A 24,342-nucleotide genomic window follows, 5' to 3' on the forward strand; every position below is an offset into this window, starting at 1 on the left:
GACAAAAAGTGATATGGTTTTTAATAAAATAATTTGATATTAAGATAATTATATATGTATATATATTTTAATTTTTAATAAATAATGTTATTTTTATCTTTTATTATTTTATTATCGTACCCATATCTCATTTAGAAGTTGATGTCTAAAATCGTTTAAATATTTATTATTCTTTCACTCTTCAATTGGATGTTCTGTTATTGGTCCTACAGTAAGCGGCAAAAAACTCTTCGACCCTCTAATCAATAAGAGAGTAAAATTTTTTTTAGAGAAAACGAGTTTGAGTGATTATTTTTCCAGTGAGTATTCCATGTAAGATACTATGTGTATTTATAGGGTCTCTCTCAAACCTTAGACCTATATGATAATAAGATAATCTTAATAATATAACAACTTACTTGAAATAAATAAATATAATAATAATAATAATAATAATAATAATAATAAAGTAATATATTACTTGGTATACTAAATACTTTGTTAATATTTAATATAAGAGAATATTAAGATGTAATCGACTAATATTTAGTATTAGAACATGATCATACTATCAAAATTATTATGATTGCAATTAATATATGAATATTTTTTTCAATAGATAAATATGAGAAGAAAATCTTTTGTGATCATGTATTATTTTTAATATTTTACAACATAATTATTATCTTAAAAATGAGTTAGAGCTTATTGTCTGGGCTGAGATGATCCCGGCCAGTTTCTTCTTATTGGGCCGGGTACTATCCGGCCATACACTAACAAGAACTAATGCTATCGTTGAGTTAAATAAAGACATATTAATACATCTATAACTTTATACATTAATACCGTGTTATTTTTTTTATCTGTTTTATCAATATCATAGGTAGGGTAGGGGTGTAAAAATATTAGTAACAAATTTAACTAAAGAAAATATAATCTGTATTTCAAACGGCTTATGACTTTTGGACATTTTTCTCGTTTTACTCGACGTTACTTTAATAGTGTCACGAGTATTTTTGTCAATTTAAAAAACACAAATAAAAAATAGATTAAAATAAAAAGCTATGCTAAAATATGTAATTTAAAATTAAAATATATTGACAAAAAGTGATATGGTTTTTTAATAAAATAATCTGATATTAAGATAATTATATATGTATATATATTTTAATTTTTAATAAATAGTGTTATTTTTATCTTTTATTATGTTATTATCGTACCCATATCTCATTTAGAAGTTGATGTCTAAAATCGTTTAAATATTTATTATTCTTTCACTCTTCAATTGCATGTTCTGTTATTGGTCCTACAGTAAGCGGCAAAAAACTCTTTGACCCTCTAATCAATAAGAGAGTAAGAATTTTTTTAGAGAAAACGAGTTTGAGTGATTATTTTCCCAGTGAGTATTCCGTGTAGGATACTATGTGTATTTATAGGGTCTCTCTCAAACCTTAGACCTATATGATAATAAGATAATCTTAATAATATAACACCTTACTTGAAATAAATATAATAATAATAATAATAAAAAAGTAATATATTACTTGGTATACTAAATACTTTGTTAATATTTAATATAAGAGAATATTAAGATGTAATCGACTAATATTTAGTATTAGAATATGATTATACTATCAAAATTATTATGATTGCAGTTAATATATGAATATTTTTTTTCAATAGATAAATATGAGAAGAAAATCTTGTTTGATCATGTATTATTTTTAATATTTTACAACATAATTATTATCTTAAAAATGAGTTAGAGCTTATTGGAAATGGTATAGCTTTTGTAAAATTCAATTTTGATATAACAAATAGAGAGTACTGAAAATGGGTTGTTTATTTTTGTAAAATTCAACTTTGATATCTAGTAAAAGATGATTTAAAAAAATAATAAAAATAAAAATTGTAAGTTATGTTTTAATTTAGAATTTGAATTCTTTAGTTTTCATTTTATAAACTCTACTATTTATTTATTTATTTTTTCATTTTTTTCTCTCATCACATCCTCTTTGCTCTTTCTTCATAATTTTGACTTCATTTATTATCCTTTATCTAATCAAAAGTTACCTCGTAACATAAATTAAGATGATTTGATATAATTAGATTTTGTTTTAGAGAAAAAAATATTTTCCATCAAATCTTGAAGTTTTCTTTCTTGATGTGGTTCACATGAAGTGAATATAGGTTTCACATATGATATTTAACTCTATTATATTAATTAATGTATATCTATTGGTTTGGGAATTAGATACTTTTGAGAGTAAGTTGTGACTTTTTTAGTTTTTATAGGATAGTGAAGTAACTTATTGAAAAACATAAGAATTAATGTAAGAGAAAGATTGTTAATGACGAGTTACAATTGAGAATTTAGTTGAAACTAAATCTAGATAGTATATAAGATTTGTGTGTTTGTTATTTTTTTTTATTGTATATCATTTTATTATTTATATTCACGAGTTTATATAAATATGATGACTGATTCAGAAAATGAAATTAATTATATTTTTATAATTAGCGCGACTTAAAAATAATTTAATTTATGTATAACATTCTTTTTAAATATAACAACTTAGCTTTTGTTTATTGTGGACTGAGCTTGGAAGGGTTAAATTGGGACAATAGAGTATTTTATTTTGTTTTGAAATAACGTATATTATTTCATTTAAAAAAAAAGCTTCATGATTTGTAGATCTTTCAATGAATAATTTGTGTTTATTTAACATAATTTACAGTGGTTGAATTTAGAATACAATTTTTCTAATTTAACCAGAGTCATTTTGTAGGTTTTTTCAAATTGAGTTATTTAATGGAGTACTCTAATAATTTTATCAATCATTAATTTCGGAAGCAAGACACTTTTTTTACTAAAATTGATGTTCTGAAGTATTTAGAAAATTTGAATTTGAGGAAGTTGGTTGATTGAGAGGAAGATGAGAAAGTTGTTGATATTGTGTTGGTTTGAGAAATGATATGCAAAATAGATGTTTGAAAAGGAAGAATTTTGAAGACATTGAATTTCTCAACAAACTATTTGATTTTTGAAGTACTAAAGAGTGGAAACACATGGAGACGCTAACATAATAACAACGACCCGTCCACAGATAAGACCAAGGCCGTTCATTGCTTCCATCCACCTGACAGACAAGAGCGCCACAATTTTAATTGAAAAAGGAAACAATTTTGTAAGGAAAAGAGAATCTCAAGCGTTTGGGTTAGTTGCAGCGTTCTTCTGAGTCCCAAACCGAATCTAGGACCAGAACAACAACAATTGTCTTCTAGGGTTGTTGTCTTTTCAGGATAACACAAGCACCTCGTTTTCGTCGCCTAATGTAACGCGAAAACAACAACATCATCGTCGATGAGCTCGAGCAATTTAACGGGGTTTGTGTTGGCCGTGGTTTCCAGCGCTTTCATTGGCTCCAGCTTCATCATCAAGAAAAAGGGTCTCCAACTCGCCAGTGCCAATGGCCCACGTGCAAGTCTCTGCTTTCACCCTCCCAATTCCCTTTTTTCATATGAAAAAATCGTTTTTTTCTTCTTCTGGGAAATAATGTCTCGTACGTGGTCGTGTATTGCGTTGTAATTTGCAGGCGTTGGTGGCTATGGTTACTTGCTTCAACCCCTCTGGTGGGTCGGAATGATTACCAGTACGCAACGTTTTCTCTGGTGGGTCGGAATGATTTCCAGATTTTTTTTTACTGATTAATTCAAAATTGTTTGCAGTGATTGTTGGAGAGATAGCTAATTTTGTAGCTTACATTTATGCGCCTGCTGTGCTTGTTACTCCACTCGGTGCTTTGAGTATAATTGTAAGGTAATATTTGTTGTTATTGTTATTATCATTATAATGTTATTGGGTTCAGCTATTCACTTCGGTGCCTGTATATCTCCATTCTAAGTTTTAGTCCTTGTGCGAGAAAACTATTAGTTTTAGTTCATATACAAGAAAAATGTTAGTTTTAATCCCTTTCTTATTCATCAGTGCCAGAAAATTTTCTCTGGTCTTGGGAAGAGAGACCAAAACTGAGAAAATCATGCATGTCTATAGACTAAAACTAACGATTTTATGGTATAAGAACTAAAACTTAAAATGGAGACAATTAGAGGAACCTATGAATAGTTTAACTTTATTATTATTACAGAGCTAAGAGTTTATATGGATATGGGCAGTGCCGTCTTAGCTCATTTTCTCTTGAAGGAGAAGTTGCAGAAAATGGACGTGTTGGGGTGTCTTCTATGCATTGTGGGGTCCACTGTTGTGGTGCTCCATGCGCCTGAGGAGAAGTCTCTTACTTCTGTGCTGGAAATATGGGAATTCGCCATTCAACCTGGTATTCTGTCAATCTTTCATTGGTTTTCCATTATGAAACGCCTAAGAATAAGACTTAGGTTCAGTACTTTAAGTATTTTTTGTGGTGGTCTCCAATCAGAGTTGAAGTTTTACATTTGTAACCTATGTTTAAACCTCTTAAACTATTATACAGACTGTGAGATTACCAAGGAGAAATTATAATTGTGACTGGAGAATAATGTATCTAAGTTTTGTTCAATGGTTAATGAGTTGTTCCTGATTATTGCTTTCTATTTTGGCATCAGCATTCCTCTCGTATACGGCCTCTGTAATTGCAGTGACATTGTTCTTGGTTTTGTATTGTGCTCCCCGCTACGGCCAGACTAATATTTTTGTTTATATTGGAATATGCTCGATAATTGGCTCCTTGACTGTAAGTGACTTACTTGGTTAAGTTCTTCAGTTGTTACTACTTATGTGATACTTATCATTTTGGATATTTCTGCATGTTCTAATTGTTGCCTGATTTGTATACTTAGACCAACATTTGTTTGATCTTTGTGACAAAAATCTTATTTATCAGGTCATGAGTGTAAAAGCAATTGGCATTGCGATAAAACTTACAATAGAAGGTTCAAACCAGGCTATCTACTTTCAGACATGGATTTTTGTGATGGTTCTTGTCACCTGCGTCATTGTCCAACTGAATTTTCTTAATATGGTCAGTGCTATTTGTTTTTTGTGCGATCATAATTTTTTATGTTATGAACTTATGACATTAATTAATTGTTTAAAATATGCGTGCTTATTTCAAATACTTTGGTGGATTCTGTTGCTTTATTCTCCATGCTTTATACGTATATCATATACCCTATTGAAGAACAATATAAGTTAAAAGTAATTTAGTCTGTTTGTGTTTCTTTGACATAGTACAGGATAATAACGGTAGGGATTTATCATTTTTTAATTCTAGCCACGGTGAGACTGTGATTGCTGAAAACTATGTGAATTTTCTTGTTTAATATCCTCTTAATTGTCTTCATTATGGATGCAGACTTTTTATAAAATCTTGATTATAAAAATATTAGTTTTAATATTTTTCTTTGCCATAATGCATTTGTCTACATATTTGTATGTTCTAATCCTCTAATCTAACCAAGATTTTGATGAATTCTAAGACAAGTATCATGGCTGTTTCAAAGTGAGCTTTAGTTATCATCTATTTGCAATCTTACCTTATATTTTATATTCAATTTTTTTCTACTAATTGACTGATTGAAAGTGACAGGTGCATTTTCGTTGATGTCTAGACTTGTAATTTTTATTGTGGTAATATAATTACTAAATGTAGAATCCCATCAAAATTTTCTGTCTAGTTTCATATTGTTCTTCCCCTTTTTCCCAGCCTCGCAGTCAGTATTGTAACTTGCGTATTTGGAGGTGCAAATAAATAGTTTGGTTTCTAATCAGTTTTTGCTTAAATGCTAGCTGTAGTGCAGGTCATAGTGATTCAAATCATGAATTGCCTAGTTAATATTTTATCATAAATAATAAATAACTCATTGAATCATAAAATTTGGGGACACAATGAAAAGAATAACTCCTAATATATCATATGAATGATATATGTTGATATTGAACTAGGAAATGACACAAACAGCTTAACCATGAATCTTATAAAACAAAATCACGATCGCATGCCTTCTGTCAAAGCTCAGCACATAAGATAAGCAATGGTATAGCCAAATATATAAGCCTTTGTTTTAGAAGAATGAAAGTAGAAGGTCCAAACAACTAAATAGGATGCATAGAGTGTGAGTGAGTGACTCTGTGAAGTCCTTTTTTCAGAAAAAAGAACACATTAATGAAATGACCAAATAACCATGGTACAGGTAATTTTCAATTGGGAGCGGAACTGTTTTTCAGTAACTAAGGTTAAGAACTTGAGATTAGCTTTGAGTAATTTGAGTACTGTGGTTAAGACTTTGCATATGCCCACACTGCTTATTTATTTTTTTAATTTTTCTGTTGTTGAGTATGTTACTAAAATTTTGAAGTCCGAAATCATATGAAATTATCTTCCTTTAGAAGAAAAATCTTGCTCATGTTCCTTCGTATCATGTCTACCATCTGATTATATTAGTATGAAAAATTATTATAGGTTGTAGGCTTGTCTTACTTTTCCTGGCTTAATGTCCACTTTCTTTTCTTTGATTCACTGACTATAATCATCCATTGATTTTTGATAGTTGTTTAAAGGATGTTTAGTAATTTAGAAGTTTGAGGTGTAAATCCCTTGTCCAAATAACATCCATGATGCTTGAGCTGAAGACCACCATTCACATTTTGATTTACTGGAGTTATTCTGTTCCTTTTTTCTGCCATCATTTCCATGTTATTTATCCTTCAATCCTGTCTTTTTAATGTACCAACTCTTTCATGGTTGCAGGCATTGGATAACTTTAACACAGCAGTTGTTTCTCCCATCTATTATGCATTGTTCACAGCTTTTACAATATTGGCCAGTGCAATTATGTTTAAGGTTGGTACTTTTCTGAAACAGTAATTTTGTGAGAGGAAGGAGACATTTAATGGTTCAAGTATTTTTTACAATCTTGCCTCTTCTTTTCATATTTTAGGACTATTCTGGTCAAAGTATAAGCAGTATTGTGTCAGAGCTATGTGGTTTAATCACTATTTTATCTGGAACGACTCTTTTGCACAGTACAAAAGAGCCAGATTCTCCAATCCTTACAGGTAATATATTGTGTAACATAGTGAAGAATAAAAACATTGGAAATTATCTTGAGATAAGGTAACTGATGCAGTTTTTCCAACAGTACATACATATTCTGATTTTTCTCCATATACAGATTTATATACACCATTGTCTCCGAAAATGTCATGGTACATCCAAGGCAACGGTGATCCTTGGAAACAGAAGGAGGAGGATGCGCCGCCACCCTTTAGTTTGATTACAGTCATACGGCAAGACCATTTCAAGTGACATGTGCCTAAACTCTGCTATAGGTAGATTTATCCTGTGCAATCCTTCCATTCAGCATCTATATTTTCTAGATCAATAAACATGAATGTGCTAGCATTGTGCCTAAACATCAATAATATTTGTTTCTCTTACGTTGTGCAGGCAGAGAAGAGATGGTGCTTGTTGTACCATGTTTCCAAGGAGTGAGTTATAGTCTAGTTTGCTTCCTTTTTTGTATTTTTCCAATGATTTTGTTCCTTCCACACCAGCCTCTCTTTTTTACTTCTATCATTTTTTCAATGAAGAATATTTCACTGTTCTGGTGATTAGTAGGCTGAGGAAGCTAATCAATGTATATTGATCAGTGTAGTTTCAACTTTCAACTATTTAGTTATTGTTTGGACATTATTTGTAGTATATATGCAATATATACATATATATATATATATATATATATAATTTCTCACTTTAAATTTTTAAAGTAAATGTTATGTTTCAGAAGAAATAATCTTAAATTGTGTGATGCCTGCAAATACAGGTTCTCTGCTGATTCTTTAGATGGTAGTTCTTTCCGGATCTTTAAAATACATTGATATTAATATATTAAAAAAGTTAATATATTTTAAAATATTAAAATATCATTATATTCCGAAGCATAGCAGAAGAATAACACCTAAACCTGAGAGAATTCAAATTCGAACTGGAAGTGTGCGATGACAGCTGTCATTAGAACTGAGCTATGTAATTGCATGTAATCCATCCATCAAACAATATTTTTGTATTTTTTGCTAATTTCATATAATTTGCTTTATTGATAATGAAAAAACACAATTTAAACACTGAATACATTGTTCTGTCATTATGATATCTATCATTTAAAGGTATTAATTATGTTGAAATCACTCAAATAATTATATGTTTCTAATTTTTTGACTCATTAAGTTAAACTACTCAATTTGAAGTGACGGTCTTTAAGTATGAGTTTGATTTTGAAAAAAAGAAAACGAAGAATATTTTTAAGTAAATTTTAAAATAATTATTACAGAAGTTACTAATTTCATTGTATGATTAATACTTAAATGAAACTATTAAAAATGTTTATACTGATAATTATATTGTTTAGGACTTAAAACAGTTATACGACAAATAAATTCTAATTATATATTAAGATTTACATTCTTAATAATAGAGAAGTATGTCTTTCGATTTAACTTTTTAAATTTTTAAATCTTTATTCGGTAAACTTAAATTCCCATTATTGATAATTAACTCATTTATTATCATATTTTCCCTTTCATAATACACTCAATTTTACCATTATTTAATAATGATTAATTTTCTCATATATGTTTCAATTTATATTTGTATTTTTAAAGTTCCTCTAAGTTACGAAATAACTGTATAGGAACTTGCAGACAAAATAGTATAAAACCGACCCGCATTTTATTCGGATGAATCGGTTTCGGTCGGTCTCCTTCTTTTTGCTCACCCCTACTAAACAGTTTATTAGATCATGTAAATTTCTTAAACATAAGTTTTATTCTTTAAAAGTTAACAATACCAATATCGTTTAATTTTACGCAACTTAAAAGAAAAAAAAATTGTTTGTTTTCTCTACTTATTTAGTAATGGTGATATTTTATTATATATGTTTTTCTGTATTTTTCAATTTTATCCAAATTTATAAACACATGCTTAATATACAAGGGACTTATTAGTACACGTTGAATGACGTTTAACTTAATCTCTACATCCATCTTTGATTTTAAAATTATCCGATATAATATAACAATTAGTTTAACACCTGGATAAATACATCTATATATAAATAAAGCATGTTCGTGTACTTTACATTTTTTCTCTGAGAAAGTTTTTTGAAATCTTTTAAAAGAAGATGCTGAACAGCGAGATCCAATTTCCGAGAAAAGTGTACCCTGTGTTGAATAATTAATAATACAAAAGAAAAGAAATAATCATATCATGTGGCTGTAGTTTAGTGGTAAGAATTCCACGTTGTGGCCGTGGAGACCTGGGCTCGAATCCCAGCAGCCACAATATTTTGTATATGGTTTTAGATTTTCATTTTTTTTCGATTTCTGAAGAAGAGTAATTGAGATAGTATTTTTTTAAAGTAAATAATAAATAAGACAATGGAGGCATTAGAATCAACAAATAAAAGATTGTAGGATAGATTTTTTCACATAATTATAATATAAATTGATTTTATATAATTTTAAAAGCATTATTGATGTGAAATGATTAATAAAATTAAATAAATTGTGTTACACATTTATCAAATTCTATTGATTTGAGTGTCGAAGTATCCATAGATAAAATATTTATTATCAACAACTAAGGACAAAAACGTAAATATAAAAAAATGAAAGGCCTAATAATAAAAAATTTGGATAGAGTGGTCTCTAAAGTTATAAGAACAAATTATGACCTAAAAATTTTTATATTTATAAATATTTTTTACAATAACTCCTCCAAAGAAGGGATTAACATGGGTGATTCATGATTTTGACAAATAAAGAAAAAATAATGGCATAAACGTTGAACCAGACTAGCTGGCAGCGTTAATTGCTGCTGAGATGTTGCTAATTAAACGCTAAACTACCATCACATTCCTAACCAGCATGTCTAGTTATGAGTTTATTTTTAATTATTTTTTGTCTTAGGGTTTGTTTAGGTGTTAATTAGGAATATTCATGTTTGAAAGGCTGGAATAACCTCTAACACACTTAATGGGATTCCATTTCATCTTCCAAGGAAGATCCAAAAGATAATGTTAAAAGATTATACAATATATAATACTGCCACCTAAATATTCAGTATTTTCAAATTTCATTACATAATTTGTTTCTTATAAGCTTTAATTACTATATAAAATTGCAGCAAAAAAGCTATATATATATATATATATATATATATATATATATATATGCATTGATATTGTAAAATAATTTTACAACAACTATGATATATGACATATTTATAACAATTGTTTTTTTTAATGTAAAACTATTACAGTGTTAATATTAATTAGCATTGATTTTTAAAATAACTCTATTAATGTACGGTATAAAAAGCATAATAGAAAATAAACAATTGTGGTCAATAATAGTACCTATTATTTTTTTCTTAATCATTCCTGATTTAAGAAGGAAGCCCGTGGACTTTGATTTGGAATTGAACATGATTAGTGTATGTAAAAAATTAACTAAAAAATTCGATAAATTTATTTCACCATGCCATGCATTTCAATGCATTATAGTCTTATCTACGGAATTGAAGATATTCTAGGAAGTAAATAAAAAAGAAAAAGAAATAAGGAAGACTGAGAAAATTTGTCTAGAAAACCTTGCATGTGAAAACTTTTAGTAGATAGATTCTGAATTCTTACTTCTATATTATTGTGTATGTGTGGTTAAAAGTGCTGGTTGAGGAAGCTCTGCTTGAATTGTTGTAAACCTATCACATCTTGTTTAATTTTTACAAAAATAAAAAGTTATATCTGTATTAATTTTAAATTATGAAGAAGTTAATTCTATGTTTTCGATTTTATATTTATCTCTTCAGAATTTTTGTCTGAAAAGATTCTTATAAGTGTTTTTTTTATTAGATAGTTTCAGCACAACATCTTAAATGCTTACAATTATAAAAAAATTAAATAATTTTTCAATTATATTATTTGTTTATATTTATCCCCCATAAATACAAACATTCAGTTAAGGTCATCAATTTTAAAACTGTAATATTCAAAATCCGTTTTATCTACAAATTTTGTATGTCAAGAAATTTCCATTCATAAATACAATTTTTTCTTTTAGTAAGCCACCTCTTAAAATAGTGAGAAACTTAGTTCTAACACTTTATTAATAATGACACTAAATTAAAAAAAAGAAAGTAATTTATAAATACAATGAAATGAACCATTTCACAAGAGACAAGCGAAAACGGGTAAGCAAATGCAAACATCTTGTAACTTGTTTTTGTCCAATAAATATATTTGATTAAAATATGATTATATAGCTGTCATAATGGGTTATAAGATTATTTTTATCATTTGAATAATAATACAAATAATGTTAACAATAAAATATCCTTTTTATCGTATTTTTATTCTCAACCTAATAGAGTATTTTTTTGCACTCATCTTTTACTTTCAAGCAAACAAACATCTTCTTCATGCCAAGGTGGCTAATACGACAACCTGCAGAGTTGCGAGCAACGTATCCCTCCAATTGTTAACTTTTTCTCCCAACCCAAGGAGGAATCTGTTATCATATTCTTCTCGGGATATTCCTCAAGATTCCAGGGACCAGAATTTTATTTTTCTTACATAATACATCATCTATATATATGTATAAGTTTGGGCAGAGATAAATCAGAAATGAAAAGTTTGCGTTGAGAATTCAGGCGGTGGCGATGAGCAGTCCTCCGGTGAGTTCGTCGGCGGTGGCATACGAAGCATGGACAAGCCTGGCAGTGCCGGATTGGTTGAACAAAGGAGACAACGCATGGCAAATGGTGTCGGCGACGTTGGTGGGGATCCAAAGCATGCCGGGCCTCGTCATTCTCTACGGAAGCATCGTCAAAAAGAAATGGGCCGTCAACTCCGCCTTCATGGCGCTCTACGCTTTTGCGGCGGTCGTCATCTGCTGGGTCACCTGGGCCTACAAGATGTCCTTCGGGGAGAAGCTGCTGCCATTCTGGGGCAAGGCCGGGCCGGCGCTGGGCCAGAGGTTTCTCATAAAGCAGGCGGGCCTCCCCGCCACGCCGCACCACTTCAGTAACGGCGCGTTGGAGACCGCGGAGATCGAACCCTTTTACCCCATGGCTACCATGGTCTGGTTCCAGTGCGTGTTCGCCGCCATTGCTCTTGTCATCTTGGCCGGCTCCGTTCTGGCTCGGATGAACTTCAAGGCCTGGATGATGTTCGTGCCGCTCTGGCTCACCTTCTCTTACACCATCGGCGCTTTCAGCTTGTGGGGCGGAGGCTTCCTGTTCCATTGGGGCGTCATGGATTACTCCGGCGGTTACGTCATTCATCTCTCTTCTGGGATTGCTGGCTTCACTGCAGCATATTGGGTTAGTTCTTAGTTCGTAGTTCACTTCTTACACTACATGCATGCATGGCTAATGCATCAAATTATTAACTTTGTGGTTTACCTTGTTCTGTATACCTACGTCTGAGTTCCATGATTAATATTTTACTTGGTTGGCTAAGCTCAGACGCTTGAACTCTTCCTTGGTGACGTAACCGCAGAATTTAAATAAATGAAATGATTAACTTGTTTGAATGGAAACGATGGAAAGATAGTGTGAAGAAGAGGTTGGTGATGGTGAAATGATGTAATAGTTAATAAAATGAAAATGGAACACAGGTGGGGCCGAGATCGAAGAGGGACAGAGAGAGGTTCCCGCCGAACAATGTGCTACTGATGTTGGCCGGTGCGGGGCTGCTGTGGCTGGGATGGGCGGGTTTCAACGGAGGAGATCCGTACGCGGCGAACACGGACTCATCGATGGCGGTGCTGAACACCAACATCTGCGCCGCCACCAGCCTCCTCGTATGGACGTGGTTGGACGTTATTTTCTTCAAAAAGCCCTCAGTTATTGGAGCCGTTCAGGGCATGATAACCGGCCTTGTTTGCATCACTCCCGGAGCTGGTAAGTAATTCTTAATAAAAACAGTATAAATTAGCTTAATTAATAAACTTAAATATGATTATTTGACTTTTGAATTGGAATGAATTATTTTTTATTTATAATTAAATCTAGACAAGGTATTTACTTAACCTGTTTATTTATGATTGCTTAATTTAGAAGATCCAGATATGAATTTCAATAGCTGCATGATCCTTGTATACAAAGAATCCTTAATATATATTTAATCTTTTTTAGTACCAACAAAACCAGCTGAGATTCTTAGGTCTTGAGTTTGGGATCCCAAGAATATGCTTATTAAACAAGTAGTCTAGCAGAGAAACTCAATCTTAGAGTTATTTCACAAGTCTTTAAGGAAAAATTTATACAGACAATTAATTTAAGAATTGAATTATAGAAAATAATTTATTGCCATTCCCTCCTTCACATTTTGTTGCTTTTCACGCATTAATAAAAAAATGAAGCATGAAACATTGGACATTAGCGAAACCAACTGCAACTATATTAATTATATTTATATTGTGGAAGATTTACTAAGAAGGGCTGATTAAATGCTACATTGTAGAACATTAAAATATACTTTTACCAGTGCTAGACTGATTAAAATATACTTTTACAAATAAATTTACTAATTTAATAAAATTTTTATAAGAATTTTTATTTTACTATTTTCATTTCAAAATTACATGTACATACAATCTAATTAAAGATTAAATGAAAAGTAAGCATGGAAATTACGAAAGTGATACGAAAAAGGAGAACAAGCTCTTTAAAACAGAAATTAGTCAAGCATGACATTTTTGAATGATTTGTTTGAAGTCATGATCAAACCTAATATTAATTATGTCTAAACATTTTTCCAATAACATGGTTTTCTCTAATGATACGTATGGATCCATCCAGTCTTGAACTGCTGCTTTTAGTTAATAATTCAATTAGATGTTATTGTAAAAATTGTTATTGTAATGAAACACTTCAACATGCCGTTGATCATATCAAATTAAGTTCATATAAAATATTAAGATAATTTGGCTTGGTCAATCAAAGTTTAAACTTTGAAGATGTTGATGAACAGGTCTGGTTCAAGGATGGGCTGCGATAGTGATGGGAGTGCTTTCGGGGAGTGTGCCATGGTTCAGCATGATGGTGTTGGGAAAAAAGTTGAAAATATTTCAAATGGTTGATGACACACTTGCAGTGTTCCACACCCATGCCGTGGCGGGTCTTCTCGGAGGAATACTCACCGGCCTATTTGCGGAGCCAAACCTAAGCACACTCTTTCTTCCGGTCACCAATTCCAAAGGAGGAATCTACGGCGGCCCCGGAGGAGTTCAGATTCTGAAGCAAATCGTGGGAGCTCTCTTCATCATTGGGTGGAACCTCGTGGCCACTTCAATCATTTGTGTGTTCATCAATTTCATAGTTCCGCTCAGAATGACAGAGGAAGAGCTTCTCATCGGAGATGACGCAGTTCATGGAGAAGAGGCTTATGCACTGTGGGGTGATGGTGAGAAACTTAGCATCTACAAAGATGATACCACACACCATGGCATCATCGTCTCTAGTGGTGCCACTCAAGTCGTTTAAATCACCAAATTAACATCAACAACAAGGTTATTATTCTTTAATCACAATTATTATATCAATGGTGCAAGTCATAAAACTTTACATGTAAAAATAATTATAGTCTCTGTTGTTCCGTTGCTTTGGGTTTGAGGAGGAGTGGGTGTGATTCCACACTCGACGATTAATTAAATATGTGATGTGAATAGTGTTGTTTTCAAGTGGATGATGATATTTACTCATTTCGACCACACCGAATCTTTACCCAATAACTCTACTTTCTTAATTGCACTCACATCAAAATCAAATTCGAATTCGAGTTCATCTCAATCTCTCCCATTGCTGACTCCATTTTTACTTTTTTAGTGCTTTTGCATGGGATACACAAATTAAACTAAATAATTTCTAAATCGTAGCACAGAAGATTCATTTTTGCTTTTCTCGTACCTATTGTCGTTAATGATATAGATTTGTTTCCAAGAAATCTAATGATATAGTTTTTTTTCCTTCTCAATACAAGTTAAATAATTATGATAAGTTGTGGACATTTTAGGACCAATAATTTAACCGCAAAGTTCCATTTATATATTATTGCTAAGAATTTAATTTTTTATATTAAATTTAAAACATTAACATACACCTAATCTAGATATGTGGTAAGAGGGAACCAAACTCATTTTATAATATTGATGCCTGTTCCAAAAAAAAAAAGTATCCTAAAGAGTGCTTATTTGTGGCATGATTATGGCTTCTACATATGGGACAATATTTTTGGTGCCATTTTCTCAAATTAGCCTCTTTTTTTAATTTATTTCTAAATATACATTTTAGTCAATTCACTTCTGCCCCAAAATATAATAAAAATAAAGAAAAAGAATTCTTAATAGAATTGTATGAACTAAGCTTTATTCTTTTTGTAAAAAAATTGAAAAAAAGAGAGAATGGTATATGAAGATTCTCATACATGGTTTGCATAGTTACCGAGAAAGCAAATTCCAACAATTTCATGCTATTCTTTAATAAAAAGTTACACATGAAACCTAACTTAATTAATTTAAGAGTTATTGATTTTAATGTTACAATTTTCTTCTCAATTTAATAAACAATACCTAAATCTTACGTAGCAGTATTATTAGTGATATCTTATAATAAAAAAAATGAATATCACATCTAATTTTGGACTTATTCATTTATTTCATTATCATGTTCATTCACCCTTATGATTTGTTACCAATAAGATCTAACACAGTTGATAAATAGTTGAATTTCTTAACAAAAGTTCGACTTTTTTTTTTATTGTTTTAATTGAGTGTATGGAGAAAACTGTGTTGGAAGAGACAAAACACATTTAACGATCTCTATAAAGTAGATTTATCTCATATATCTTTTATTATAAAAATACTTCTTTAATCATCATACACGTGCCATCATCTTAATCATCTAATATCATGAGATTAATAAAAAATAAAAATAAAATATCTATCCATTTCACAGAATTTTTAAACCACTTAATTTTGTTTCTTTGGATATTGATATGCATTGATGCAAAAGGTAACAAAACATTAAGAAACTGTGACGCGGGAATAGAATTCATTCTGGGACCATATCAGGATAGAGGGTGCTGAATAGTGTGATGTGATCAACGAACACTAAAAACATATGTAAATTTAGTTATTATATCTATAAAGTTATATAAATTAATATTTTATTTAAAATACTTTTCAAAATATGACAAGTATAAATTATTTCCAATTTAAGACTTCTCTTGAACTAAAGTTTTTACTTCAACTTTGAAGCAGAAGAATGAAATAGTAAAAGAAAAGGAAGATGCAGTGCCTTTTGTTTGTTGCATTTGGTTATACTTGAAATTATAAGTATATGATTTCCTAAAAAAGAAAGTGAACACGTGAGCATTTGGATTTTTGAATGAAAACAAGTACAACTATAGATAATGTATCTTTCTCCTCAGTTTCTTTCCTTTCGTTGTTCATTGTCCTCCAAAAATCCAACACCTTCCCTCACAACCTTCATTTCTTCCACTTCCAACAACACTAACACCATCTATTATTCTGCGTACAAAAGTTGACTGCCACGTCACCAACACTTTCCACATCACACGTGTCACAGTTCCACTTCACTACAGTCTTAGGTAAATGCCACAAAAAGTTCTTACTAAACTCAACCAAAATGTAAAAAATTGAACTTTTGACATTTAGTTTAATTCTTTAGTCTAACCACTTTTCTAATTTAGTTTAGTTTTACGATTTATGCATTATGTTGAGCATGTAACTGAGTATAGTGTGTGAAAAATGGTGGAAATTATGCAGACATAGGAGTTATATCAGATAATGTATCGTGGTGCACAGGTGAAGCCACAATTATCCGCAATTCCTTATCCTACTTGGAACTTTATGATGAGTCTTGCTCTTGCTCCACCAGGGTCCACGAATTTTGGTTAATTATTAATGCTAATGGGACCTTTTAAAAATGTAAAGTGGTTCTTTAGCTTTAAAAAAAACGAAGAGGCACTGTCATGGAACAGGAGAATAATATATGATAAAATCATTTTAGTGGAAGGTTCATTGGGCATAAATAAAGATGGGAATGAGATATATGCGTTGGAGTTGGAGCATTTTTTTCTGGTCAAATTGTGTTAAAAGACAGATAGATATAAAAGGGGTGAAGAAGAAGGTGATTATTATCAACAAAGTGAAATCCTTGTTTAGTGGGATTCTCATTCTCTTCCCACCACTCACTCACTCATTCATTCACACTAACCAAATACCTCTCATATTCCCTCCTATTTTCCCTCCTCCTGCATTTTTTTTATTATTATTGTTACTACTATTTTCATTGTTTTGGTGAAAAAAAAGGAGTTCTCGTTGTTTCCCTTTTGAGTCCCAGTGCTGGTTGCCACGTGGGTCCCCTGCACTCAACCCACATGATTGTGACACTCATCATAGTAGTGACAGACAACAATAAAGTTTCCTTCTTCAACTGCCCCTCCTTTCAATGTTCATGGTGTGTGCAGCTAGCTAGCAAGCTAAACTAGTATGCTTCTTTTTCTCTTCATTTTGTCCCTTTACCATTCATTCATACAAATACTACTTTGATACCTACCTTCTTTTTTACATAGATATTAGACAAAGATTTGTTTCTGAAAATAGATTTGATGTGAAAATATGAGTGTTCCAATCATTGACTCTGAAAACTCATCAGACTAATAATCTAGGTGCATGCTTATTTTGTTCTCTACTTATATTTCATCTTTTTTTTTTTGACTCTGATAAACTCAGTATTTAGAGTTCTTTCAACCGTCTCCCTGTGTAAAACCTATGCTTGGGAACTCACCCCGTTTTTCAAGCTGTTATGCAGTTCTATCTATGTTGGTTTTTTATGCTGCTATGTTGTTCTGTGTTGCTTTCTTAAGCTGCTATGTTGTTCTATGTTGCTTTCTTAACCTTTTATGCTGTTCTTTGTTGGTTTCTTAAGCTTTTATGTTGATTTCTTAAGCTTTTAATTACGTTCTTCTACGTTGCTTTCTTAATCTTTTGTGTTGTTCTACGTTGGTTTCTTAGGCTTTTATGTTCTGTGCTGGTTTTATGTCTGGCATTCATTTTGAAAGCAAGTGGTTGCTGTTGTAAACTTTATATCCTGCCGGCTAAAGTGTTAATTTTGGAGTAAACATATGATTCTGGGCATACTATTTTATTTTTATTTTTTTTGCGTAGTTTTATAGTTATTTATGTTAGAATGTTGTTTAATTGTTTTTGTTGGTGAATTTTTTCCTGTGGAAACTTCTGAAAAGGGACTCGACCAGGTGAGTTTTCCTCGGAGATCAAAGAAGTTTATATGTTTCGCCGAAATCTTAGCAGGGTTCCTCTCAAAATATTGACGAGGTGGCTCATATTCCTTACTATCTTGAAAGTCAGTTCAGCTATCAAAGATCCTGATATAGAAGGTGTGGTAAAATTTACTGTTATTCTTTTCTCACCTGAAGCATTTCTTGTTTGAATTTAATTTTTATTCCCTGCGTTACCGTATCAATGAACCGTATGATCATACATGTTTGGAAAAACTGTTTGAAGTCTTCAGTACAAATGAAGAACCTCAGTTATTGTAAAAATATGACTCTTTCTTTATTTTAAGTGCAGAAAACCAGTTAGAGATTTTATATTGACAGAGGATCCAATTTAAAAGCCTAAATTGTTCACTTGTTTCTTTGTCTTTATTTTACGATTTAGTTCTTATACTTGAAAATTTAAAGTTTTAGGTTCCTGTAAATGTATTTCGCGAATGATTTCAACCCCTACTTCACAATTTTTATTATTTACTGATATCCTTATTGAATTGTTCAGAGCTAACTATTTTGGCTAATATCCAGGTGAAGCTCTGTTAGATCTTTTACATTTCCTCAATGATTCCAATAAGCAAATAACGGACTGGGACGGCCATATGGTTAGCCCGTGCTTCAGTTGGTCTCATGTCACTTGTAAAAACGGACATGTCATATCACTGTAAGTTCATCATCCTAGAAAGTATTAATTTGCATGTTTGGTTAGACATTTGGAACCTCGGATCCATGTTTCTGGATGTAAAAAATACAAGTTATTCGAAGTTCCTTCAATTTGAATGTGGATCATGGATCTAACGCGAATTAAACATTCAATAAATGTTGTTTATTGCTATTATATTCTTAGTCAAGTCTCATCATCCTTTATTCAAACATCTTTACTGCATATAGGAACCTCTCAAACATTTGCAGAAATTTAACTTGTGAGTGTTACTCAATCTACAGGGCCATGGCTTCGGTTGGATTTGTTGGAACACTATCTCCCTCAATTACCAAGTTGAAATATTTGGTTAGCGTGTAAGTTGTCACCATGATAAGAAATCGATGTAAAATATATCCCAGTCTTTGGTTTAGTGAAACAGATTGACCAGTGACGTGTTTTTTTTTTCCTTACATTATAGTAATCTGTCTTGTAATGCAGGGAATTGCAGAACAACAATCTTTCAGGACCCTTACCCGATTACATTTCCTACTTGAAAGACCTACAATATCTAAATCTTGCTGGCAATAATTTTAGTGGTTCTATACCAGATAAATGGGATGAACTATCCAATCTAAAGTATCTGTAAGCCATCACTTTCCATTTCTCTGGCCTTTCATATCCTTTTATAGCTCTGTGTGTAAAAAGAGATTTGAAAATAAGATCTTCTTGGTGGGATAAGCAGTTCGAAATTGAAAATGATGGTCTCATGTGATTCAGTGTTTTGAGAATGAACAACTTCCTCAATCAACTACAAATCCTAAAGGGTCAGCGAAACTATAAAAAAATATTGTATCCAGAGACTATTTTGGTTTTTATGTTTAGTTGCTGCCATACTCATTCTTAAAATATCTGTCCATTCCCTATGTTCTTTCTTACTATAACTGACTAGTGTTTTCATTTGACAGGGATCTTTCATCTAATGCTCTTACTGGAAGGATCCCAATGCAACTCTTTTCAGTTCCAATGTTTAAGTAAATTTCATTATAACTATGTACTCATTTGAGTATTTTCTTTCAATGAAAAGCATTTCTTTACGCTCTCATTAATTTTTGTTTCAATCATTGCTTTCAGCTTTTCAGACACGCACCTTCAGTGTGGTCCTGGTTTCCAGCAGAGTTGCACTTCTAAATCTGAAAATCCAGGTTTGATTGCTTACACACAAACAGTATGGAATTATGCTTTGTTACCTATGAAATTAAATGTAATGCAAGTTGCAGAATATGAGCAATAAATGAAATAAAAACAAAAAAGGTTTGGTAGTGGCTACCTAATATTGGCATCTTCCCGCAGATTCAAGCCACAAATCAAAATTGGCAAAAATTGTACGTTATGCAAGTTGTGGTGCCTTTGCACTTCTGTGTCTTGGGGCTATCCTTACATATCGACACCATCAAATGCGTAGGAACCAAAGGGAAGTCTTTGTTGATGTTTCAGGTCATTTTTCTTTCCTTACTTAGCTTAACAAATGTCCTAGTAGCACATAAGGAAATGCTTGTCATGAGACTAATTCACACTCAAAGTTTTTTCAGATATTATTTCTTGTCTTTATCCTAATCATTCTTTTATAACGAGAATATAGAAAACATTAGTTTTAGATTTGGCTCCTGAAAATAAGCAAACAGGCTAAAGTACGTAATTTTACTTGTTAACTAAAACCCATCGGCTAATATTTTAATATATTTATGATCTGGTATAGTATTTGTTAATTTTCATACATGAAAAATAATACTTTAACATCAAAAACAACCATTTAACAACTCTATTATAGCAGTATAATAATAAAAATGGATGATTGACAAGTTAAATGAGGTTTTCACATATGGAGTTGTCAAAGTATCACTGTACCTTTCATATTAAAGACTCTGATTACTTATTTGCTAATTTAAATTGAACATTGATTTTACAAGAGTGTTTTTCAGCAGTTTTGGAAGAGTTACATCCGTAGATATATGTATATAAATACAATGAGCATCGAAGAGTATACTAATTCATTTGCACCCTCCAAGTATTATGGATGATTTTAAGAGTTTCAAGCTATATTTAAATATATAGATAACAAAGTTTTAAAAAAAGAAATTTCTCATAAAATTTAAAATTTTCTTTAATTTCATTTCAGTTCTGTTTTCTGTGAACAAAAAGGGTTGATGCATATTCCATACACCTTAGAAAAGTGATAGTAACATCTGACAAATTTATTCTCCAGGTGAAGACGAGAGCAAAATCTCCCTTGGACAATTGAGAAGATTTTCATGGCGTGAACTACAACTTGCCACCAAAAATTTCAGTGAAGGCAATATAATTGGTCAGGGTGGTTTTGGAAAAGTGTACAAAGGAGTACTCTGTGATAACACCAAAGTAGCTGTGAAACGCCTCGTTGATTATCACAACCCTGGTGGAGAGGCTGCATTCGAGAGAGAAGTTCAACTTATAAGTGTTGCAGTTCACAGAAACCTCTTAAGACTCATTGGCTTCTGCACAACCTCAACTGAAAGAATCCTTGTATACCCTTTCATGGAAAATCTTAGCGTAGCTTATCGACTGAGAGGTAAAACTACATTACTGACTTTAACATTTGATCAAGCTTCAAACTTAAGTTTCCTGAAGTTTCCTACATGTTAAGAAATGAACTTTAAGTCTAATTCAACAAAATTGACTTGTAAGATAAAGTTTGTAGCCACTTTAACTTTGTCTATAGTTGATGTAGGACTTCCAAAGGTGGCTGTTAAAAATATTTGAGAATTTTACTATTCTGATCCATCCCTTTCCAAGTTTTGTGCTTTTTGTTTAACACTGTTTCTCTATGCTGCCTTAGAATTAAAACCTGGTGAGAAAGGCTTGGACTGGCCAACAAGAAAACGCATAGCTTTTGGAACAGCTCATGGTTTGGAGTACCTACACGAGCAATGCAATCCGAAGATAATACATCGTGATCTAAAGGCTGCAAATATCCTTCTAGATGATGAATTTGAAGCTGTTCTTGGTGACTTCGGGCTAGCCAAGCTGGTTGATGCAAGGATGACTCATGTGACCACTCAAGTGCGTGGCACAATGGGTCACATTGCCCCAGAATATTTGTCCACAGGAAAATCTTCAGAGAAGACTGATGTGTTTGGATATGGCATAACACTTCTTGAACTAGTGACCGGTGAGCGTGCAATAGACCTCTCTCGGCTTGAAGAGGACGAGGATGTTCTTCTGATTGATTATGTAATTCGCCTCTCTCCATTTACTTTATACTTGGCCCTTGGAACTTTTGTGATGAATAGATTATAGTGATGAAGTTTGAATGTGCAGGTGAAAAAGATGGTGAGAGAAAAAAGGTTGGAGGACATGGTGGATAGAAATTTGGAGAGGTATGATCCAAAGGAAGTTGAGACGATTCTTCAGGTTGCATTGCTTTGCACACAAGGTTACCCTGAGGATCGTCCAAGCATGTCAGAGGTGGTGAAAATGCTGCAGGGAGTGGGGTTGGCAGATAGATGGGCTGATTGGCAGCAACTTGAAGAGGCTAGGAATCAAGAATTCTCACTCATGACTCACCAATTTGTTTGGAATGATGAATCTACGCTTGATCAAGAAGCCATACAACTTTCCAGAGCAAGATAAGCTGGAGAGTCAATTTTGAAATGTGGTAGCTTCTTCTGCCATTGAATATAATATATACATACATATACATATTTGTACTTTAATGTACTCTAAAGAAAAATGTATAAGTGCGTTTATACAATGGAAAAGAGAGGAAAGAAATGAAGGGGTTTTAGTTTTAGCACAGGCAACATGTTGGAACATGAACAGAGGGGAAGATTCAGGTTGCAGTATGTATACCACAACTGTGTTGCTTTTGTAACCTTGGAAATGCCCTGTGCTTGTATTAGTTCCTATAATCTTTCTTTTCTGCAGTTTCTTCTGGTTTTTGGTTTTCAGGGATCCGAAGGCATGAAAACCAACCAATATATATCTTGAGAAGAGAGCAGTGTTTATATTAAAAAATGATATCAATTAAATGAAACTCCTAACAAGATAAGTTATGTCTTGCCAATTGATAATATCTGCAGGTTGATTTTGCTGTGATGTTAATCTGTTTCTTAAACAATGAATGAAGTGAAAATGAGTTCATCTATAGTTATAGTTGTTATACAAATTACATGACCTTTTGACAAAAAAAATCTCTTTAGAGATTTGAGACCAATCCACATGATCAAAGTTAGAATTGGTAATGGTGATTATATGTCACTTGAAGAAAAATGGATAATTGCAAAAAGTTATGTGAACATGTACTTATTTATGACATTGTTTTTGAAATTGACCAAATCTTATTTAATTTATCACATACTTATTGAATGTTGTTTTCAAGATAAATATTAAAGATGCACTTGACCAATACATCTTGAGGTAAACAAGTTGTTTTCCGAAGAGATATGGCACAAGAGGCTTGAACATCATCATCATCATCAAATATTATTGCAATTAAGTAAAAAAAAGTTTGGCACTTTAAATATTAAAAAAGACCACTAATAATATTAAAAAGACAAGCAAAAAAAAAAACACAAGTGTGATAAACCTCTACAATATACATGCCACTAAATAATCATTGAAGAAAAATTATATCATTGCCATAACATAGCAATCCCCTTGACTTTGCTTGCAGCCACCATATACTATTTTAAATATTCTTCCAGTTGGATACATAAATCAAATAACTCCATTGGAATAACTTAATTTCTTGTATTGTTCCAACAAATACCTATTTTTTGGTAATTAAGCTGCTAAAGTTCCATCATAGGATGCAAACATAGACCAACCCTAAAAAGCATATGTATCACACTGAAAACAGAACACCAAAATGAGGCAAAAAATGTGGACCCAATCAGCAGAAACGTGGGAAGGTGTGGAACAGAGAAGCGTGAGAGTAATTAAAGAGTCAAAGGAAGAAAGCATGTTGGGTTTTTCCTCTTCTTTCTCATTCACACTCACTTTCACTTTCCGTCCACAATTCCTCACCAAAGATCTCTCTCATAACACAAAAACATTATCCTCTCTTTCCAATCAATCATCATCATCAACAACCGTCCATCTTCCAAAATACTACATTAAAAATCATGGTTTGTTACAAATATTAAAAAATGCTGCTTATTATCTTAAGAACCAAAACTTACTGCGTACACGGTCACTGTCATTAATTTTTTTTAAATATATGTGATATTATATTAGTAGATGATAATGTAATATTATTAAGTGAATATATAAAATAAAATTATATTTATTAAAAATAAAGTGAAATATATCAG

General features: G+C 31.8%; 2 protein-coding genes, 1 non-coding gene and 1 pseudogene across 6 annotated transcripts; all 4 read left to right on the forward strand.

Moving 5' to 3' along the window:
* Nucleotides 1-2,927: 2,927 nt before the first annotated feature.
* Nucleotides 2,928-7,667, forward strand: LOC114175995 (putative magnesium transporter NIPA6; annotated as a pseudogene). The gene is made up of 10 exons (XR_014993869.1): nucleotides 2,928-3,464; nucleotides 3,576-3,632; nucleotides 3,709-3,799; nucleotides 4,128-4,316; nucleotides 4,582-4,709; nucleotides 4,860-4,997; nucleotides 6,726-6,818; nucleotides 6,916-7,033; nucleotides 7,150-7,306; nucleotides 7,425-7,667. The product of XR_014993869.1 is annotated as a putative magnesium transporter NIPA6 (transcript).
* Nucleotides 7,668-9,244: 1,577 nt separating this feature from the next.
* TRNAH-GUG (transfer RNA histidin (anticodon GUG)) lies at nucleotides 9,245-9,316 on the forward strand. The gene has a single exon. It is a non-coding gene; the product is annotated as a tRNA-His (tRNA).
* Nucleotides 9,317-11,339: 2,023 nt separating this feature from the next.
* Nucleotides 11,340-14,749, forward strand: LOC114176386 (ammonium transporter 3 member 1-like). Its single transcript, XM_028061425.2, has 3 exons — nucleotides 11,340-12,356; nucleotides 12,653-12,938; nucleotides 14,011-14,749. Exons 1-3 carry the CDS (start codon nucleotides 11,694-11,696, stop codon nucleotides 14,520-14,522), a joined length of 1,461 nt encoding a protein of 486 aa, XP_027917226.1. The 5' UTR covers nucleotides 11,340-11,693; the 3' UTR covers nucleotides 14,523-14,749.
* A 2,494-nt stretch (nucleotides 14,750-17,243) lies between these two features.
* On the forward strand, nucleotides 17,244-22,953 carry LOC114178049 (Leucine-rich repeat protein kinase family protein). 3 transcript variants are annotated; one of them, XM_028063729.2, is made up of 11 exons: nucleotides 17,244-17,549; nucleotides 18,307-18,459; nucleotides 18,883-19,015; nucleotides 19,297-19,368; nucleotides 19,493-19,636; nucleotides 19,960-20,025; nucleotides 20,126-20,196; nucleotides 20,345-20,488; nucleotides 21,258-21,599; nucleotides 21,867-22,261; nucleotides 22,349-22,953. In XM_028063729.2, the coding sequence occupies exons 2-11, from the start codon at nucleotides 18,351-18,353 to the stop codon at nucleotides 22,658-22,660; spliced, it is 1,788 nt and encodes a 595-aa protein (XP_027919530.1). In that variant the 5' UTR covers nucleotides 17,244-17,549; nucleotides 18,307-18,350; the 3' UTR covers nucleotides 22,661-22,953. The 3 variants fall into 3 exon arrangements, with proteins under 3 accessions (XP_027919530.1, XP_027919531.1, XP_027919529.1); XM_028063730.2 differs by lacking the exon at nucleotides 17,244-17,549 and adding an exon at nucleotides 17,556-17,730; XM_028063728.2 differs by lacking the exon at nucleotides 17,244-17,549 and adding an exon at nucleotides 17,865-17,883.
* The last annotated feature ends 1,389 nt before the right edge of the window (nucleotides 22,954-24,342 follow it).

Source organism: Vigna unguiculata, chromosome 3, assembly GCF_037176805.1.
Source record: "Vigna unguiculata cultivar grain cowpea cultivar isolate G323 ecotype 2 chromosome 3, ASM3717680v1, whole genome shotgun sequence".
Taxonomy (NCBI): Eukaryota; Viridiplantae; Streptophyta; class Magnoliopsida; order Fabales; family Fabaceae; genus Vigna; species Vigna unguiculata.

Bases quoted from the DNA above. Each gene is read 5' to 3' on its own strand.
- LOC114176386 (XM_028061425.2), top strand. From the start codon at position 11,694: ATGAGCAGTCCTCCGGTGAGTTCGTCGGCGGTGGCATACGAAGCATGG. The intron at 12,357-12,652 runs GTTAGTTCTTAG...AATGGAACACAG, and splicing joins GCTTCACTGCAGCATATTGG to GTGGGGCCGAGATCGAAGAG. The intron at 12,939-14,010 runs GTAAGTAATTCT...GTTGATGAACAG, and splicing joins TTGCATCACTCCCGGAGCTG to GTCTGGTTCAAGGATGGGCT.
- LOC114178049 (XM_028063728.2), top strand. The intron at 19,016-19,296 runs GTAAGTTCATCA...CTCAATCTACAG, and splicing joins AACGGACATGTCATATCACT to GGCCATGGCTTCGGTTGGAT. The intron at 21,600-21,866 runs GTAAAACTACAT...ATGCTGCCTTAG, and splicing joins CGTAGCTTATCGACTGAGAG to AATTAAAACCTGGTGAGAAA.